Raw genomic sequence first — 22,391 nt, 5'->3', positions numbered from 1 at the left:
CTGCCCATGCAAAATAAATAAATAAGCTATGTACTTCCTGGACCAAGGGGAGGAAAGGATGTATAATAAAATAAGGCATCAGTGGCCAAGAGAGATTGACTGGAGTCAAGAGTATAAACTGGAAATGACTCTGATGCAAGCTTCAGTTCAATAGTGCTGACTGCCATGGTTTGTTAAATCCCAACCAGCATCACATCTGTTGACTCTGGAGAATACCTAGGGCTCAAACTGAGACTTATAAAGGTTTCAGGCACTAAGTTTGCTTTCCTGGAACCTACAATTCCCGGAGGGTTCCTAGGTCAGATAAATCCTGAAACCCAGAGGGACCAACGTCTCCAAGATTATCAATGAACTACATCCCCCTATCCTCTAGTGTCAAGACCCCTTCTCAACATGAAAAAGTCAGAATGTGCATTGCCCCAAGATCCCTATAGAATGGGAAAAGGATGAAAGGAAAAGGAAGTGGTATAACAGAACAGGATTTGGCCAACGAGTATAACTGCTGAATCACTACACTACTTTTCCTTCTAGCCTCCAGCGTTTGGGAGCAGCTAGAAGGAAAAATGTAAGATGATGGAATAGGAGCCAATGACAAACTCTAGGAATTGTTATGTAACTACTTGCTGAAGTGCACTTTGAAAATTACTACTTTTTTCTTTCTTTGCTTTGTATATATGTTATATCTTACAATAAAATACATTTAAGCTATGTAACAAGTCTGGGAGTGGAACATCAGTACCAGCTGTTTGCTGTCTTCTACCTGGGAGGTGGTGACTGGGGCTTTCCTTAGCCACTGATCTCTGGAATTTCCACTGCCATTTTTCTGGAAATAAGTTATTTATACATTGGCCTAACCAGGGCTCTAGCCAAAAACATGACAATAGCATCTTACAACTGTTATTAGCACTTACAGTTAAAAGCATGCTTTCACAGAAATTAGAGTTTACGTTTCACAACATTGAATGATTCTGGGTCATGATACACAGGTTCAATCTTTCCGTCATGCACCTGCTCTAGCCAGCTTGTGGGGAGTACCTGTCAGACAATTTCATCTTCCACAGATGAACCTTAAATTTATTTTCATTCCAAATGCCAAAAAAATGGCATAATTGAGGGGGCCTGAGAAAAGACTAATAAGTTAGACATTGCCCTATGAAATCCTGGCTTTATTTTCAATATTTCTAATACTTTACTGAAATAAAACAAACACTGACATAGATGGGTGAGGGAAGATCACTGCATTTCTTTTTCTAAGGATCCTTTACAAGCTTCTTCATCAAAAGACTACTCCCCTGACACATATTACCTCTCAGCTGCCCTCAGTTTTTCTGCACCCCGAGTATAAACTGCAATGGACCAATCCACACAGCGTGCAAAACCTTCTTTCAGGAGGAGCTCCGTGATGTTGCCATTCTGAAAAAGAAAGCACAGGGGAAGGTAGGCACAGATTAGATTCTGTTGCAAGAAAATCCATTTCTCTAAACTTCTCATACAATTAACACAGTCACAATCTATTTCTCAGTTTATTTAAAATAATAATAGAGTACATACTCTCATTAAGTAACCACCTCTAAAACGGGAGACTCTGCTCTGGAACTCCTCTCAACAGCCTTAGCTTTGTCTCCCTACAACACCCTGCTCAGAAACTCTCACTTAACAGGAATAGGATAAATGCTAGTGGCATGGAATGGAATTGACATTTGAATAGCTCTTCTTGTGGGCAGAGGAGGATGTTAATCTTTAATAAAGATTATACTTATTTTTCCCTTCTCTGAGTTCAGCACTTCCTTCCCTTTTCATGAGGGGAAAGACGAAGAATAACTTAAGCTACATTTTTCCCAGTGAATTACAATCCATATTCTATTATGACACAGAGCTACTTGGCAGGGCACAGCCAAACAGCCAACACTTCAGAAGAAACAGATATGACCTTGACACATCCCACACCCAAGCCTCCAAGCCTTCTCACAACAGTCATTAAGGAGGAATTCTCTTTAGTCAAATAAATAACAGTAGTCTAACTCTGTATTGGGCATAGATTATAATAAAGAAAATTCATTTAAACTTGGGGGTTACAAAACAAGATCATTTCTTGCCCAAGAATAACCAATCAACCAAAGTGTAAATGGGGTAAAACTCCATCTAGTCAGACTAAAGGAACATGAAGAACTTATTTTTTGCTTAAAAGTAGGGTTAGGAGGAAACTGGATAAGGCCTGGAAAGTAGAAAATAGTTTTGCCATAGAAAAGGTTCCTCGCCATAGTTCTAATACTCCAAAAAGTTGACTTCTAGATACACAAACCTCACCAACCCCATTCTGCAAGTTTCAGTGCCACTTCTAACTGATGTGGCCACCAGTTTTCTGGTGGCAACTTTTCTATTGGAAACTTTTTAGGCCAATACTTTGGAAAATAAGTGACAGAGCTCTTCTTTCCCTTATAAAACCAATAATATTTAAGATTAATTTTCTAAAGGTGAGAAGTTGAACAGATTTGTCCAATTCTATCAGATAACCAATACCCCTACTCAAAATCCTCAAAATCATTAGATGATAAGCCTGCCAAGATCACTAAATGGATCTTAAATACAGAGAGGGACAGGGAGAGGAGAGGAGGGAAGGGGAGCAGAGAGAGGCAAACTACAGCTCTTGGAACCCAAATGAATCCCTAGCCCTCCTACTACTGACCCCCTGCAGCTCAGTATGTACAGGCACACTTACTGGATGAAGGATGGTACCCAAAATATTCTGGTTGTGGCAGCTCTCCAGGATAATTTGAACATCTCTCTGAAGTAATCGCGACTCGGTAAAAAATTTGGCTTCTGCAGCAAAAGGCTCTGGTGTTTCACTGCCATCTGCTTCCCGTCGAAAAGTTGGGCACTAAAGCAAAAGAAATGCAGATGAGAAATACAGCCTAAATATGAGTTCTTGTCCCTCTCACATCAGACTGAGACGTCCAAAAAAACAAACTCTACAAAAGCTAGGTCAAGGAAAGTCTCCCATTCGATCCTCTAACTCATTTAAAAATATTATTGGTTTTAAAAAAAAAGGGACTCAAAATAGCATCATGTCAGACATTTTGGTAAAGGCAAATAAAACTGTCACATCATTATGGGGAAAATAATTTTAATTACAGTTGAAGAGGATTCCTTGCCAAGAAAAGACATTCCAGTGTCTAGCTTTAAATCCTTGATTTGTATACTTTACATTAAGTCAAGCCACACCCAGCAAACTATCCCTTCTCTTCAGATTAATGTACTCAACAATTTCTCACATAGCTCACTCCAAACAAACTCTGACTACGGGGGGGGGGGGGGGGACCTCATATGATACAATTAGAATCTGTCTCAGTGCAGAGTTTAAATCAAATCAAAATACTCTAGACAATGTCAATGGCCCTCACTAGGAAGAAACAGTAGGGCCAAAATGAGCAAGTAATAATTTATCCATCACTGAACACTTCCATAAACCCTATACCCACCCTGCAGCCCAGCATGTGGTCTGACCTTAATCCCTGATAGCATGACTGTAACCAGGTAGTTATCTGGGAGAAGAAGGGCCCGGACCACACTGCCATCCCGCACGTGCTCTATGATAGCTGCATGACAGAAGAAACAGCTTAAGTCATTACAAAACTGTGCCAGGGATAAACAACATCCAATCAAATCACATATAACTTGGTTCTTCTCCCCAAATCAGTCCATCAGACAACAATGCCTCCCTGTAAGAACCAATAAAATTTAGGCAGATCATGAGTGTTCAAACAGGGACTCTCCTACTAACTATTCCCTAGGGAATACAGATCAGACCTCTGTTTCCTGAACCTTCTGGGACCACAAAGTTCACACCTAAACTTTGATATCCATAAGCAAGGGTGCTCACGTGTTTACCAGGTACCAAGAAGGTGCCAGCAAATAACCAAAAACAATTCAGGACTGGTAATAATTTTATTTCACTGAGTCTGTAGCTAACAAGGTCTCAAAGTAGGGCCAAAATTTACAGAGCATATAAATATATATATTATACATGCATATTTATATGTATATAGTATACATGTATTCTACTCCCAAAGTCTGGGGATGGCATTTAAGTAGCCATCCTTTAGAGAATAGGAAGATCCCCAGTGTGCAAAATGCCAGCAATTTAATACCATGCAGTAGTAAGGTACCAACTTCTGTAAAATACATGTAATGTAACCTTATGAACTGACTTCAAATTACCTTCCTAAACAGCATGGTTTTGTTTTACCCTTGTTTCCTTTGGACACTAGGCAAGTAAAAGAAAGGTTCATTAGATTTTATAAATCTCAAGAAGCAAGGATGGCAAAGAGAAAGAAATCACCCTGAGTCAGATCTCTCCTTTCCCACCAGCCTCACCATTGACAGGCTTCTGGTGGTGTGAGTCCACAAAGTGCCGTGGGTTTTCAATGGTATACTTGAGGTCCCGGATAGTATGTGAACCGTTTCCCTCACTCCACATCCCTTTCTTAGCTGCTTTTGCTTGTTCCTCACATTCAGAAAGCCGGTTCTGCTCAGGACTGGGACATGAAAATTAAAGACGTGCGGTTAGTGAATTCACAACAGACATATAAAGTTCTTCTTTTTCTCTGAATTTCTTTAGTATCTTCTTCACTTGAACAGACCAAAACATTTGTTTCAGATCTACGATTTATGACTCAAGCCTATAACCAGAAAACCACCATGAGTACAATTTCCAAATTCCAAACTTGTTTCAACAAACAAAACTGAACTTTAAGAGCATTTAATAAAAAGATTCAAAGAACACACATCTTGGTATTGCCACCATCAGTAGTTAGAAGAGAACAACTTGGGGATTCAGAGGTGAGCACCCAGGGGGTGCAGTTTCATTTAACTATCCCAAACTGAGGAAGTGGAATCCAGGCACAGCCCAGGATACAGTACAAGGAGGATGACTAATAGTCCTGACTCTCTATCAGTCTAGAGAACAAGGTTAGGGAATGCAGAGCAAATACTGCTATTACAGATAATGTTGTCACCCCCAAACTAACTATACATTCAATAAGGCCAGCTAAGCAAAAGCAATTGCAGAGAGTTTGGTTTCAGAGAAGCTACATACTGGAACAACCAAAAAGTCAGCAGAGAGATCAAAGTAAGTTAAAAAAAAAAAAAAAAAGCTCTAAACATATATTTCTCCCCTTCCCTCATATCTGAACCTAAGTGAACAGGGAACTTCAAGGCCTCTGAAAAACTCAAATGCCTGGTACCATCAAGGGCTGTATGAATAAAGTGAATCTGATGCCTTAATCAGTAGGATTTCTAGGCAGAGATGATACACAAACCAGAAGTCTTCAACTACCTCCTTCTATCTCCACCCCACAAAAAGAAAACCATATCCTGAAGGATCCAAATTTACAGCCAGAACTAGATGAAGAGATGTAGCTTAAAAGACAGAGGACAACACAGAAACTGAGAAAAAAAGAAGACTTTAAGTTTAAAAAAAAAAACAAAACTAAGAGAAAAAAGAGGAATTAGTATGGCAGGGGCGATTTCTTCACTGAGATGGTACAATCCAGTTGTGGATTCTTCATTCTGGTTGCAAACTATATTCCCAAAAACACTGCTACAGCAATCATGGCAGCAACTGTCCTTAAGAAACAATTCAGCATGCTTCCAAAAACATCATCTAAAACAAATATCTTAATTTAACAAATCCCCACGTGCACACATCTCAACTGTAGGCACCAGCAAATGTCCCTTTGTAGTTAGGAATGTATACAGAAGTACACATTGAAAGAAAAAGGGTCATTTGGTCTTTGTTCATTCCAATCACTGGAATAGTTCAGGAAATTATCTAGCTAAAGCTTTTTCTACAGCTATGACAGGCATATAAGATGGCAAGGACTGAATGATTTAAACAGCATCTTAGGCCTCTAAACTACTGATGTGGCTTATCACTTTTCGAGAGACCAAGGTGTTCATTAAAGCCAGCTACAATCCATTCCACTGAGAGCCCACACTGGTGAACTCAAACATGAAATATGTTCTATAAACCTTACACGGCTAAAACACCTAGCAATAATTTCCAACAAGTTCACATTGCCATCTGCTAATCAAATACACTTTTACCTACTACCCCAAGTATCTACAGATCTATAGACCAGAACAGACTTTAAGGCTCTGGAGATATATTTTCCCTGACTTTCAAAACAGAACTGAGGCCTTTTCAGTTTCCTCAAATTCCAAGCTTGCAGACTTGTATGCTATTTTTTCACCCATTTATTTTTATTGTGCTTATTTCTTGTACCTTATATAATACTGTCCATCTACTTATTTATTTGTTTATTGTCTTCTCTCCATTAAAATGTTAGCAGAGGGTACATATATTTGTTCACTGCTATATTCTCAGTCCCCACAACAAGGCCTGGCACACAGTAGGTGCTCAAAATATATTCTGCTATGGATGGATGAATAAATGCTTCAGAACTGAATAAATATGGCATATGACATTGTCCTGCTGACTCTTGCAAACATGAAGAATAGACCCGCCTAATTCTCAAAGCCTGTTTTAAAGAAGAAACACAAGTCAAACACCACTCATGGATGATGAGTGATCTCCTGGCTCAGAATAATCTACACATTTGCAGGAATATCTTCCAGCTTATCACAACAGGTAAAGTGCTACGTCAGGAGCAGAGATGAAAATGCAGCAAACCATTGTGTATCGACTACCCACCATCCTTAGGGCAACCTCAATTCTCATGGTAAAACCTAAGAAGTCAGATGGTCAGAAGTATAACAAATACTTACTTATTAGCTCTCATGCCTTCTCGCCGGGTGGCTAAGCCCTCTGCAACGAGAGATTCTGCAATATTTTCCCCATTGGTATCTGAAGAAAGAAACAGGAGGAAAAAGAATTAAATACAAGATCCAATCTTGTCTCAATAGCAATAGAGTTCAAATGGGACCTCTTTTACTCTAAGCTCTGCAAAAAGAATGACGTTGCAAAACAAGTGGATAAGGCAGAGATGTAGCTAATGGGGAGAAAACCTATTCTCCCCAAATGTCCTATCTCTGGGACCCAAAGGTCTAGAACAAATCTTTTCAGGGTGACATCATCAACTTGACAACATAAGACATCACCGGAAAAAACCTCCTTAGAGATTCAGTGAACAAAAGGATTAAACCACCTGCATAAAACTCGGGAGGATGGTAGATAATGGAGAAGAACTCTACAAATGCTGAAAGGAAGAAAAAGAAAAATAGCAAGTACAAAATTACCATTCCAGAACACCAGTTCCACTCCCTCCCCTCCATCGGTCCTGCAAGCCTGGAAATCCCTCAGAGACATAGAGACCAGGATCCCTTCCTCCCACCTCAGTGACAGACTTTAGAGCTACTCACAGGAGACAGCCAAAACCCCACATATTTTGGGAATGAAAGACACAATATAGGAGATTAAAAATGCACTAGTATTAAGAAAAGAAATGTAAACAACTTGCCTTGTATATACTTCTCTTGTCTCTGGCTAAATAAATAAACAAATTTTGATGTTAAGTTAAAAAAAAATGCACTAGAGGTATAAGACAGCAGATTTAAACAAGCAAAAGAAACAATCCGTAAATTAGACAATAGCACATTCGAAAATGTAGAGAAAAGAAAGGGGAAAAAATGGGGCAGGGTATCAGAGAACTAAATTACAGCAAAAATGCATAAACATATGTGTCATGGGTGTCCCAGAAGGAGAAGGGAAAAGTGACAGAAAGAATATCCGAGGAAATAATGGCCAAAAATTTCCCAACTCTAATGAAAGACATAAATATACATGTTCAAGAAGTACAATATACGCCAAACAGAATAAATCCTAATTGACCTACCCTGAGACACATACTAATCAGAATGGCAAAGGCCAACGATAAAGAGAGAATTATGAAATCAGCAAGAGAAAAGTGACTCATCACATAAAAGGGCTCTACTGTAAGACCAAGTTCTGATTTCTCATCAGGAACCATGGAGGCAAGAAGGCAATAGTATGCTATATTCAAGGTACTAGAAGAGAGAAACTGCCAGGTAATAATTTTTTATCCTGCAAAACTGTCCTTCAAAAATGAGAGAGTGGGTGGGCCACAGTGGCTGAACAGGCTGAGTTCTTGCTTGCTATGCTGGAGACCTAGGTTCGATTCCCAGTGCCTGCCCAAGCAAAAAAAAAAAAGGGGGGGGTGGTCCAAGAGAACCTCTTTGGTTGCTCAGATGTGACCTCTCTCTCTCGGTTGACACAACAAGCAAACTCACTGCCCTCCCCCTCTCTACGTGGGACATGACTCCCAGGGGTGTGGACCTTCCTGGCAACGTGGGACAGAAATTCTAGAACGAGCTGGAACTCAGCATCAAGGGATTGTGTTTCTTTGTTTGCTTCTCGACCAAAAGGAAGAAGAGCGAAATGAGACAAAATAAAGTGTCAGTGGCCGAGAGATTCCAAACAGAGTCAAGACGTTATCCTGGAGGTTATTCTTCCGCACTAAACAGATACCACCTTGTTAGTCAAGATGTAATGGAAAGGCTGGAGGGAACTGCTTGAAAATGTGGAGCTGTGCTCTGGTGGCCATGTTTCTTGAAGATAATTGTATGATGATATGGCTGTCACAGTGTGACTTTGTGGTGCTCCTTTTGTCTACCTTATCGATGGACAAGTAAAACACATGGATTAGAAATAAATAAATAATAGGGGGAACAAATGGTAAAATAAATTTAGTAGATTGAACTGCTGGTGATCAGTGAAGGGGTATGGTATGTATGAATTTTTTTGTCTTCTTTTTATTGCTTTTTCTGAATTGATGTAGATATTCTAAGAAATGATCATGATGATGAATATACAACTATGTGATGACAGTGTGAGTTACTTATTAAATAACAAGAATGGAATGATCATATAATAAGAATGTTGATGTTTGTATGTGGTTATGTATCATAAATAAAAAATTAATTAATTAAAAAAAAGAAAGGGAGGGATAAAGGGCATGATATGTGTGAATTTTTTCTGTTGTCTTATTTCTTTTTCTGAATTGATGCAAATGTTCTAAGAAATGATCATGATGGTGAATATCCAACCTGTGATGATATTGTGAATTACTGATTATATATGTAGGATGGAATGATATGTTAAGAATGTTTGTATTTCTTACATATTTTTAAAGAAATAAATGTAATATTTTTTTTAAAAAAATTCAGAAGTAAAAAATTTTTTTAAAAAAATGAGGGGGGTGGGTGCACGAGTAGCTCAGTGGTAGAATTCTCCCACCAAGTGGGAGACCTGGGTTCAATTCCCAATGCATAAAACACAAAAAAATAAAAAGCCATGTTCTGAACAAAATTCCCTATGATATACATATCACATATCTGTCTCTGCATGCATGTATGTATACATATAGACATATAGAAATATATATATTTAGGGAGACATAAAAAAAAGAACTGGGAGTTTAAAATATTCATAGATAAGCAAAAATTGAGAGAGCTCATCAAAAAAAAAAAGAGAAAAAGAAAAAAAGACCTGCTCTACAGGAATTACTAAAGGGAGTGCTTAAGGTTGAAAGGAAAAGAAAGGACAGAGTGGGGTAGAGTAGGGTGGAAAAAGGAGGATTATCAGTAAGGGTAACTAAAAGGATGAAAAAAGAGACAAAAAATATATATGACATAAAAACCAAATGATAAAATGGCTGAAATCAATACCGCCTTTACAGTAACAACACTGAATGTTAATGGATTAAACTCCCAAAGTCAAAACCACAGATTGGCAGAATGGATAAACAAGTATGATCTAATTATACGTTGTTTACAAGAGACTCAACTCATACCCACAGACATAAATAGGTTGAAAATGAAAGGTTGGAAAAAGAAATTTCATGCAAACAGTAACAAAAAAGAGCTGGGGTAGCTATATTAGTATCGGAAAAATGGACTTCAAATGCAAAACTGTCACAAAAGAAAAATAAGGACACTATAATTAATAAAAGGGACAATCCAACAAGAAGAAATATCATAAATATTTATGTACCTAACCACAGTGCCCCAAAATACAGGAAAAACTGAAGGGAGAAACACTTTTACAATAATTGTGAAGATTTCAATACACCATTCTCATCAGGAGACAGAACATCTAAACAGAAAATCAATAAGGAAACAGAGAAATTGAATATGTTAAATGAACTAGAACTAACAAATATGCAGAACACAGCTTTCCAAAATAGCAAGATATACGTTCTTCTCAATTGCTCACGGCTCATTCTCCAGGATAGACCACATGTTGGGTCACAAAACAAGTCTCAATAAATTGTAAAAGTCTGAAATTATATACAGCGCTTTTTCTGACCATAATGGAATGAAATATGAAATCAATAAGAGGTGGAGAACCGGAAAATTCACAAATATATGGAGGTTAAAGAACACACTCTTACACAGTCAGTGGGTCAAAGAAGAAATTGCAAGAGAAATAAGCAAACATATCAAGACAAATGAAAAGGAGAACACAACATATCAAAACTTGGTGGGATACAGTACAGGCTGTACTGGGAGGGAAATTTGTAGCCCTAACTAACCTCATTAAAAAGAAGAACTAAAATCAACTACACACCTAGAGAAAACAGAAAAGAACAGCAAAATTATCCCAGAGCAAACAACAGGAAAGAAATAACAAAGATTAGAGAGGAAAAAAAAAAATTTGAAACTAAAAAAACAAAACAACAGCAAGAATCAACAAAAACCAAAGGTGGTTCTTTGCGAAGGTCAATAAAATCAACAATCCTTAGCTGAACTGACAAAGAAAAGAAGAGAGCAGATGCAAAAACATAAAATGAGAAATGAGAAGGGGAGCATTACTACTGACACCACAGAAATAAAAAGATCATAAAAAGATTCTATGAACAACCATATGCCAACAAGTTAGAAAACTTAGATGAAATGGACAAAATCCAAGAAAATGCAAACAACCACTCTGACTCTAGAAGAAATAGAAAACCTCTACTGACCAATTTAAATCAGTCATCAAAAACGTCCCAAAAAGAAAGACCCAAGACTGATGGCTTCACGGGTGAATTCTACTAATAATTCCAAGAAGAATTAACACTAACCCTGTTCAAACGCTTCCAAAAGATTGAAGAGAACACTACCTAACTCATTCTTTGAGGTCAACATCACCCTCATCCCAAAGCCAGATAAAGACAACTACAAGAAAATTGCAGAACAATTTCTCTTATGAATATAGATACAAAAATCCTCAACAAAATACTTGCAAACTGAATCCAACAGCACATTAAAAGAATTATACAGGGTGGGTCACGGTGGCTCAGCAGGCAGAGTTCTCGACTGCCATGCCAGAGACCTGAGTTCGATTTCCCATGCCTTCCATGCAAAAAAAAAAAAAAAAGAATTATACAGCACAATCAAGTGGGTTTTATCCCAGGTATGCAATGGGTGGTTCAACATAAGAAAACCAATTAATATAATACATCACATTACCGAAACACAGAAGAAAAACGACATGATGAACTCGATAGATGAAGAAAAGGCATCTGACAAAAGACAGCATCCCTTCTTAAAAACACTTCGAAATATAGGAATGAAAGGAAACTTCCGCAACCTGATAAAGAGCATATATGAAAAACCCACAGCTAACATAGCACTCAATGGCGAAAAACTGAAAACATTTTCTCTAAAACCAGGAACAAGACAAGGATACCTACCATCACCACTGTTATTCACCATTCTGCTGGAAATTCCAGCCAGAGCAGTAGACAAGAAAAAGAAATAAAAGGCATCCAAATTGGAAAGGAAGAAGTGAAACTTTCACTGTTTGCATATAACATGATCCTATATGGAGAAAGCCCCCAAAAATCTACAATAAAATGACTAAAACTAATAAACAAGTTCATCAAAGTGGCGGGATATGAGATCAACATGCAAAAATCAGGAATGTTTCTATATACTATAAGGAATAATCTGAGGAGGACATCAAGAAAAAAAAATCCATTTACAATAGCAACTAAAAGAATCAAATATCTAGGAATAAATTTAACTAAGGATGTAAAGGACTTGTACATAGAAAACCACCAAACACTGCTGAAAAAAAAATCAAAGACCTAAACAAATGGAATGGCATTCTGTGTTCATAGATTGGAAGACTAAATATCATTAAGATGTCAATTCTGCCTAAATTGATTTACAGATTCAATGTAATCCCAATCAAAATCTCAACAGCCAACTTTGCAGAAATGAAAACGTCAACTATCAATTTATTTGGAAGGGTTAAGGGTCCTGAATAGCCAAAAACATCTTGAAATAGAAGAATGAAGTAGGAGGACTCACATTTCCTGACTTAAAAGCATAACTGCAAAGTGGTCAAAACAGTAGGGTACCAGGCAAAATGATAGCTATATTGACAAATACAATCAAATCAAGAGTTCAGAAACAGACCCTCACATCTGTGGCCAATTGATTTTTGACAAGGCTGCCAAGTCAGCTCAGGTGGAAAAGAACAGTCTCTTCAATCACTGGGTGTTGGAAGAACTGAATATCCATGTGCAAAGAAATGAAAAAAGATTCCTATCTCACACTATAGACAAAAATTAACTCCAAATGGATCAAAGACTTAAATATAAGAATCAAGACTACAAAACTCCTAGGGAAAAAAAAAACAGGGAAGCAGCCTCAAAGTCTTTTGGTAGACAATGGTTTCTTTGACTTTACAGCCACAGCACAATCAAAAATAGAGAAACAGAACATCTTCAAAATTAAAAACTTTTGTGCATCAAAGGACTTTGTCAAGATAAAGAAAAGACAACCTACTCACTGGGAGAAAACATTTGGGAACTGCACAACTAATAAGGGTTCAATATCCAGAATATATAAATAAATTCTACAACTCAACAATAAAAAAGACAAGCATCCCAACTGAACAGACATTTCTCCAAACAGGAAATACAAATGGCTAAAAGTGCATGAAAAGATACTCAACATTATTAGCTATTAGTGAAATGACAAATCAAAACCATAATGAGATATCATTTCATACCCACTAGAATAGACACTATTAAAAACAAACCGAAATGTACAAATGTTGAAGAGGCTGTGGAGAAATAGAAACACTCATTCATTACTGGTTAGAATGTAAAATGGTACAGCCGTGGTGAAAGACAGTTTGGTAGTTCCTCAGAAAGCTAAGTATAGAATTGTCAATTTGATCCAGCATTCCCACTACTAGGTATACACCCAGAAGAACTGAAAACAGGAATGTGCACAGATTTGCAAACAAATGTTCAACAGTGAAGCATTACTCACAATTGCTGGAAGATGGAAGAAACTCAAGTGTCCATCAACTGATGAATGGACAAACAAAATGTGGTATATACATAAAATGGAGTGTTATTTGGCCACGAAAAGGAATGAAGTCCTGATGTATGCAACAACATAGATGAACCTTGAGGACATTAATTTGAGTGAAATAAGTCAGATACTAAAGGACAACTGTACAATCTGCTAAATTATATTTAGCAACTCATAGAGTTAGAATCTAAAATACTAGTTACCATGAGATAGATTGGATTTAGAGAATGGGGAGTGATGCTTAACTTGTACAGATTCTAATTATGTTCATGGAAAAGGTGTGGAAATGGATGGTGGTGATAGTAGCACATTATTGTGAGGTTATCAACAGCAGTGAACTGTAAAGGCGAATGTGGTTAAAAGGAGAAACTTTAGGATGTATACATTACTAGAATAAAAATTAAAAGATAAAACACAGGACTGTTCAACACAGTGAAAACTGTTGTGGATGATGGACCATAGTTAACAGCACAACTATAAGAATGTTTTTTCATGAATTATAACAAATGTATGACACTAGTACAAGGTGTTCATAATAGAGTGGCATATGTGAAAAAATAAACAATGTAAATTATAGATGACAGCTAACAGTACAATCTTTTAAATCAATTGTAACAAAGGTAACAACTGAAAGAGCGCAATATGAAAAAGTCCTGTCATCAATTGTAACAAATATTCCACACCAATGCAAGATGTTAGTGATGGATTGATATTTGGGAATCCTGTATTTTATGCATGATTGTTCAGTAAACCCACAACTTCTCTAAAAAAAACATTTTTTAATTAAAAAAAAATTATAAAAACTACCCCCCAAAACCACCCCCCCCCAAAAAAAAATCTTCTCAGGACCTTGTTTTAAGTTTCCTAACACATCTCCCAGGTCAGAGGCAATCTCAAAAAAGTATAGGAGAGTGACTACAAAGCAAGGTACATGAAGAAGCCCAGGAAAGTATTAAGAACAATGACTTAAGTAGTAGAGGCCTAGAGCTGAATACAAATTCTGCCACTTAGGAGCTGATGATTTTACACAAGCTAATTCACCTCTTAGCATACTAGTTTATTCATCTATAAAAGACGGACAGTACTTACCTTGATGAGTTCTTGTGAACATCAAATAATAATGTTAATAAGTCATCAGACAGTGCCAAACACATAGCAGGAATTGAAAATTAAAAAATTAGACCCCACACCCTGTACAATCAGATAGATTCATTTAGGATTGTCTGTCAAATTTTATACTAGGGAGTCCCAATTCTGTCCCAGGATGTCTTTCCTATTCTCTGCTCCAACACTGGAGAAGACCAAAACAAATTTTGTTGTTTGACAGGCACTTTCTCTTGCTCTCACAGAGAAGCTGAGAGGACAGTGTCTAGATTTCCAACCCATCATACATCAGAACCTGCAAGAAAAATGAAGTTAAATATAAACCCAAACCCAGGCACTTGAAACATGATTTGCATTTTCATGCTGTTGAAAAAGCTTTAGGCTCTGTGTTTCTCTTAAATCTTGCCTGTCAGCCAAAACGATAAAGGGAGACATTTAGGTGGAAATCACTGCACAAAAATCTTTAATATGGCACAGAACAAGCTCCTAGATAAACTGAAACACAGTAGTCACTGATAGGTAATGTCAGCACAGAACAAAATTCCCCGTATGATTTATATTCAGTGCACTATGCATCTACTTCTGCAAGTGATAATGAGATTACACATCACCCCCTACACCCATCTAAATGACCATTAGCATGACTAAATTTCTACAGAAGCCCACAGTAAGCCTCTTTTCCTATCAAGAAATGGCACTGGGATACTTGAGGTGACTGCAATTTATTCAAAGAATGACCAGGTTCTGAGGCTCAATTGGATCACACAACCTTTTCCATCCAGCCTACAGCTGAGACAGAGCTGTCCAACATTAGTAAATATTAAATTGATTCTTTCAAAACAACAGGATTCCCAAAGAAGGGAAAGCCAAAAGAAAAGATGCAACAAAGGTAAGAGAAAGTTGAACAGTATGGTAGCAAGAAGTCAGGGGATGGAAAGAATGAGGCCCAGGAACAAATGAGGTGAGAAGCCATAAAACCAGCCAATTAATAGCAGATCCAATATGCCTGGGACACACTGTCCGGGCACCAAGTACTTTAAAATGTCTGCCAAAAAGTCCACTTCTAAGAAGTGAGTTTTGACTGCTCCTTCCAAAAGAAGAATATACTTGGGCCCTACCTTAAAGGAGGCAGTAAATGTGGTAGATAGATTACTACAGTAGAAATCTATAGGCCAAGGATCTGATTCTTGCATATTAGTTATAGAGTTACGAATTTGATCAAGTCACGGTTATTCTGACCTACTCCTTACACTGGGATGATACCCAGAGCAGGTAGGTGACTATATTCTTTCCAAAAGTTGGAAGATTAAACAGCTTTTTTTTTTTAAACAAATTCTAGGTTACCACAAATTCTACCATGCTATTCAATCATAAAGAGTGAGTAGCCACATAATAGGATACATACTTGAATAGCAGTTGTCTAAGATACTATTTCCTTTCATTAGATTTGGTAATGAGAGCTGGTTAAAATACATGAGTGAAAATATTACATGTTAAGACATTTATTTAAAACTAAAAGATGTAGGTAATGTCAATCATCCCTTTGGTACATTTTTTTTTTTTTACATGAGCAGGCACCGGGAACGGAACCTGGGTCTCCGGCACAGCAGGTTAGAACTCTGCCACTGAGCCACCATTGCCCACCCAGTACATTTTTATTGATCACTATTTACTGATCTAACAACCACCCAGCTTGTAATTTGGATCGGTTTCAAAAACTAGCTTTTATTGAACTACTTTGAAGATAATTTTAAATATCAGCTTCTCTTAACATAAACCATTTGGCCATTTTACCAAAGACCAAGGTTTTTTAAATGAATTCTTAAGAGGTGGTCTCCTTACAGAAATATCTAAGCCAGAAATTGTCTGTGGTCCAAGAAGGTCTCTTATGGGATAACTGAAGATTAACCAGCTGTTATGAAATTGAAATTTTTTAGGTAACAATGTCCTTAAACAACTGCACTTTGAAAACCGTTCACTTATATTAAACAGTAATGCTGAAGTGTTTTATTTTCTACTATGTTATCTGAATTACAGATAAAAGGCAAATTTATTATCCTTTTCAAAAAGATTCTACGCATTCCTAAAACTTTCCCTTCAATTAAAAAGCAGATAGGTATTTTCTGGAAGACTGAAAAAGTATTTCTCTACTATAGGAAATTGGGCAGGTCATTCTTAATTCTCTTTTCTAAGACCTCTACAATTAGAATCAATACCATTTAAGATGTTATTAGCCTTGCCATTCTACCCTGCCTGCTTATGTCCATCTCTAACTACCCAAGTTAACAGATTATTTAAAGCAGCCCAATTACATGAGCTATCAGGAAGGTTACTATATCAAAGAATCACAGGAACCTTTAAAAAGTATCTGTTCCCAAATTAATTCCAGACGGACACAATTTGTTCATGTTAATCTGTCTACTTTCTGGAGAACATTCTACCATTTATTTCTATTTCCTAGTTCTATTCAAATTTTGTTCCCCAAACTTATCCTCCCTCCACAATGCACAAAAGGCCAGAATACCTAATATCCATGAGCCATCCTTCCCACATAAACAAGTTTGTTGTTTGTGTGTGCACAAATACATTTATTCAGTATGTTGCACTACAGCCAGGGTTCTAACCCACAACTATGAAAAGTTCAAAGCCTGTGTTCATTTCTTCCCATTACAAAACGTGTGGCTTGCAAAAAAAATACAGACCCTAAACATATCTTTCTTTCCTAAAGAGTCCCCAGGAAGAGAAGAAAAGCCACAAGATGGTTAAAGGAAATAGAAGATATAATAAGAAATCTATACGAATTCAATTATCACTATGACCTAGAAGCACAGAGCCACTGAGTTCCACAATGGCCTAAATACAAGAAATAATATACTACAGACACTTAAACCAGGCTAAGAGAGCAGGCGCAGAAGTAAACAGGAGTAGGAACACTGGGGGCATTCCTCTGCACACCTGTGCCCTGCACTCTAACACCCAAAGTACTTTCAATGACAATGACAGCCAACTGCCCTAGAGCTACCTCCATCAGAAACCACACTGGCCCTACACTAAATGAAAACTGATCCTTTAGAGGAACTTGAGACTCCTAGAGAAATAAGTCCTCTCCTCTTTGCTGCTCACCTTTTCCAAGGTAGATCATGCCATACTCTCGCCCTTGGGGAGTCTTGTTTTCTATAGTGAAACAGACTTCCTTCCCAATCAGTTTCTTCCGAAGGAACTCTCGAGCAGGAAATGCCCAGGGCTGAAAAACAAAATACATATGTCACATAAGAAAGTCTAGCTCCAGACCACAATCAGCACTTCAAGCAACTTGGTTCCTTCAATAAATGCTTGAGTATCTACCACATCCTAGACCTGTGCTAGGCCCTGAATATAAAAATGAAATGCACACAACACAGATCACGCACTTAGGGGGCTCAAAAAAGGTGGGGCTAGCAGAGGCCTTGAAAAGTTTTCCAGACACCGGCAGTGGTACTTTTCCCCACCATCGCCATCTATACTCAAAAGCGTATCTTTCTTCATGAATAACAATAATAGCCAACATTTTTATACCACTTAACATGTGCCAATCACTACTCTAAATGCTTTATAATATGCATAAATCAATCCATTTCCTGAAATTGGATGTCTAGGCTTCAGGAACCCACCTAGCCCAAGGGAAGACATAAATAACAACTATCACATTCATTCGTTCATCTCCTTCCAGTTCACACTTTAACTGACTATAAAATCTTTGGGGACAAATGTTCTAGAGCTATTACTACAGGTTTAGCCTCCTGCCCAACGAAGAGCCTTGTTTATGTCATTTTCCCTACCTTTTTCGAGAACAGCAACAGAGTTGAACAGGGCAAGAACTAGTTTTCTCAAAATGCCTCCTCTTCTACTTCTGCTCTAGTCTGAAACTGTACCAGTGGAACCCTTTATGAGTCCCAGAATCCTGAGGAGAACACCAGCAGCAGCCCCTGGTAACAGATTGTCTTGACACTGGTGGCTCTTCTCTCTCCCCTATTTAGGACCCTGACACAAGGGATGAGTCACACATTTATATAATGGAAGAGTCCCCATGTGATCTCAAGATAATGTGCAAAGGGATGGTTCTGCCTCTCTCCCAACCCCATCAGCTCTGGAATGGTATATAAAAAAGGGAGATGTCTCTGCTGAAACAGCCCTGACAGTGGCCACTGGCCACTGAAGCTAGCTCAGTGCCCCCAAGTTTCCTTAGAACAGAAATGAGGAGGAAGGAAGGAAGAATTCAATAAGCATTTGATCAGTAGGAACCCATTGCAGAAAAATGCAAAGTATAACAGGGAAATGTGGTATACAGTATGCATACATTCTCTACATTATCCTCCTGAAGCCACAGAACTTGGGCTATACATAGTAAAAGCAAAGCAATGCATTTGTGACCAGAAAGGAAACCTCACCTAACCTACCCAGTCCATCAACATTATTCCATGGGTTTATCCAACAAGCTCTTCTAGGAAAAAACTACCCATATGACTTCCCAGAAACCAGAAGCTAGTCAAAACGTGGCAAATACACTACCTGCTGGGATGATATACACAAAAACAGTATTGTTACATACCAACAATTGTGAACAGTTCTAGGAAGAATTTATCCTGAATAAGGGCTCTCAAATATACAAACACCAGCTTATGCTCACTCATCTGATGCTGTCTTCCTCAAAGCACCAGCAAGCAAAGGAACCAATCAGTCAAAGGTAATATAGAATTCACCATATTTTATGTCCCATTTTTTCTCCTTTGCACCACTCCCTAAAAATGAAAAAATACTGTCACCAAGAGACTGGTGATTGATAAATGAATTCCAATTATCAACCACATCACAGAAATTATACTGAACCAATACAACCTCCAACATTTTTATTCCTTCAAACTTACTCTAAAAACATCCCCACCTCTAGATATGTTTAGGTTTTATTCCGAGGACCAGGCTAATAACTAAAACTCAGTAACACAGTGCTTTCCCAAATACAGTGTAAAAGCTCTGCCAAGACAAGGGCTCCTGAAGGAAGCCAAGATACTGGCAAAAATTCACTTATCAGGGGTCAGCTCAGAGGGAAACATAAAGCCCCTGCGTGGAAACCGCTAATTCCTACAACCAGGCAGAGGTTCTCTGCTAGTCTTTAAGGTTTAAAGGAACACCTTCCTCCTAAGACCTCATATTTCACAGCTAGTCAATCATTGGGGCAGCAAAAGAAAACCACACTATTGTTTCTATAATGGGCATATGACTAATGCTATAAGAAAAACTAAACTCGTTTCTGCAATCTTCCTTTCCTAAATCAGCCTTTACAAGTCGTGTTTCATCTGGGTTTGGAAAAATCCAGTGACTGGACAAGATATCAGCTAAGAAGAGAGGCACGATGACTTAGGGAGCTGCACAGGAAGGCGTGAGATCACATCACTCCTCACAAGGGCAACAGAGCAGTGCAAGACAGAATCACTGTGCAAGAGAGGCCAGGGCTATCCGTGTATCCACACAGAGGACAGCGGGGCAGAAGGTTATGTGATAGAGAAAACTGCCCAACAAAGCCTCCCAGAACAACCTGAAGAGTCAATTACAGGGAAATTTGCCCATAGCATTTGCCACATAAGATCTAGAATGCCCTAATGGGAAGAATAACAGTGGCCTGTGCAAATGATGCCCAGAGCTCCATCTAGAACAAGCGGCCTTTAAGCATCTGAGACTCAAAGCTACATCTTCCCTTTAGAATGACCAATAGCAGGCAATCTAGCATCTTACTCTCTACTCTCAGACCCCAAGCAAGGCTCTGACATCTACCACCCTGAAATCTAATTTTTTATTACAATCTTATCTTTGGCCCAGGTAGATTATCTAAAATCACTGGGGCAACCTGGACCACAAAACAATGTAAAACCAGAAAATTAGTTACTTTTGATTTGTGGCTCAAAGTTCAACACTTCTTGTCTCTCCTTCTCTTCTAATCATTCCAATTGTACCACTATATATGTAATTAACTCCTTTCTGCCTCTCTCCCAACACCCCAATCTTCATAAGATGAAAACCATAAGATGATGACATTCATTTCTACATTTCTGATTAAACCAGCATAGAGCTTCATACACAACAAGAGTACAGTAAATCTGTGGGAAATAAATCTTTAATTCCCACAGTGCCCATCAATGCAGTATCTAGGCTGCCTAGAGTAGCTAGGCAACGCTGGGAATTAGCCTGGAACAAGGCAGTGACGACTGGGACATGCAGTGAAACTTCTTTTATTGCCACAGGACTTAGGAGAACGCTGAGTTTCTTTGAAGGAAGATATCCTGAGAGAAGGCAAAGAATAAACAAACAAATGAAATCTGAGACAGTGATACAAAGGAAGCCAATGAGCAATAATGTCCTTGATTCTACTGAAAATGAAAAAAACTAGGTATCATCCTCCAAAGCTGCAGAAAGCCGGAGTATGCTGCATATTCCACCAACCTCCAAGAAAGGAGACTTTCTGGTTCTTTTACTCATTATTCACTTTCATGTTTATTCACTGTATACCTGCTTTGTGCCAGGTACTGACTAATAACCAAGGATATAGATATGAGAGATAAGGTCCCTCCTCTCAAAGAACATACAATCTAGTAGAGAAAGACACAGAAAGATGGAAAGAAATGCATGCTATGACTACACACAGACAGAGTGTGAAAGGAAACATCAGGTGCGACTTCTCAGAGGAGGCTGACTCTTAAAAGGTCATAGGTATTCGCCAAGCCACACGAGATGAGTTCCCGATGGAGGGAGCAGCATGAGCCCAGGCATGAAGACGAAGGACCCAAGTGGCCTGTTAGAAGAGCTGAGTATTTCAGTATGGTTGGGGCTTAGTATCCCAGACAGGCTCAGTAGAAGACTAAAAGTCAAATTAAAATGTGCTTGTAGCCCAGGTAAGACCCTTGCATTTGTCACAGTGGTAATGAGGAACCACTGAAGTATCTGGGAATAACAGTGAGCAGGGGACTAAATTCAATTATGTTTCAAAAAGATCTGGCAGCATACAGAAGAAGGAGTAGAGGGAAAGAGAATGAAGTTAAGAGACTATTAGAGCAGAACAAAGAACAGCAATATTAACGAAGTTTCAAGGATGGATAAGAGAGATGTTAAGGAGGCAGAATTTCTAACTCTTGATAAATGCTTGTGTGTGGGAGGGGTTGAGATGAAGGCGAGGGAAGTCAAGTTTCTGATTTGGGCTACCACCAGCTGGCCACACTCAGGTTGTGGCATGGTATGAAAAACACCAAGTCACAGCAGGCTAAGAAGACAGAAGATTATATGAAAAGAGAAATTAGTGACTGAGACAGGACAAAGATGAAATCTATAGCTATCAAATGCTTCATCTCACAGAGACCTTGGGGAGTTACCAGGAGAAACTAGTAAGACAAAGTTCCTCAAGAATGAGACAAAAAGCCTACACTACATACTTATATATGAAACTATAATGTCCTGGGATCAAACTATTACATAGTAGCATTTCAGCTAGGATAGTGTTCTGGTGATGTTTTATTGTCCTGTTACAGGAGATACAGCTAAGATATTTTAGAATAAGTTTCAACCAGACCTGTTTTTCTCTTCCTTAGATTCTCAACCACAAACAGGAAATTAATACCCAATGCTTTTTTCTGAGAGGCTACACTGCTTCTTCCTTCTGGGGAAATGAACTGGTGATCAGCAACAGCCAGCCAGGGTCAAGACTCTTCTCTCAGAAGCAATCTGTTACGTAAGACACAACTGAAAGTAAAAGAACTATTCAAAATGTTGTTTCAAGACAAGTTGGGGGCAGGGCACAGTGGCTCAGTGGCAGAGTTCTCGCCTGCCATGCTGAAGACCCAGGTTCGATTCCCGGTGCCTGCCCATACAAACTCGTGCCTGCCCATACAAACTTGCAAATATAAAATTTA

General features: G+C 38.4%; 1 protein-coding gene across 2 annotated transcripts in view; it reads right to left on the bottom strand.

Moving 5' to 3' along the window:
- SND1 (staphylococcal nuclease and tudor domain containing 1) overlaps positions 1-22,391 on the bottom strand; it is a 499,108-nt gene that overhangs the window by 438,983 nt on the left and 37,734 nt on the right. For both annotated transcript variants that reach the window (XM_077124437.1, XM_077124455.1), the window contains exons 3-8: positions 17,581-17,701; positions 6,787-6,865; positions 4,375-4,535; positions 3,505-3,596; positions 2,720-2,878; positions 1,307-1,413 (exon numbers count right to left, since the gene is read on the bottom strand). In XM_077124437.1, the coding sequence (XP_076980552.1) occupies positions 1,307-1,413; positions 2,720-2,878; positions 3,505-3,596; positions 4,375-4,535; positions 6,787-6,865; positions 17,581-17,701 (719 nt within the window). The remainder of the gene's footprint in view (positions 1-1,306; positions 1,414-2,719; positions 2,879-3,504; positions 3,597-4,374; positions 4,536-6,786; positions 6,866-17,580; positions 17,702-22,391) is intronic.

This window comes from Tamandua tetradactyla, chromosome 1, assembly GCF_023851605.1.
Source record: "Tamandua tetradactyla isolate mTamTet1 chromosome 1, mTamTet1.pri, whole genome shotgun sequence".
NCBI classification, from domain to species: domain Eukaryota; kingdom Metazoa; phylum Chordata; class Mammalia; order Pilosa; family Myrmecophagidae; genus Tamandua; species Tamandua tetradactyla.
The sequence above is the reverse complement of the archived record's forward strand: the minus strand, read 5'-3'. Positions and strand labels throughout refer to the sequence as shown.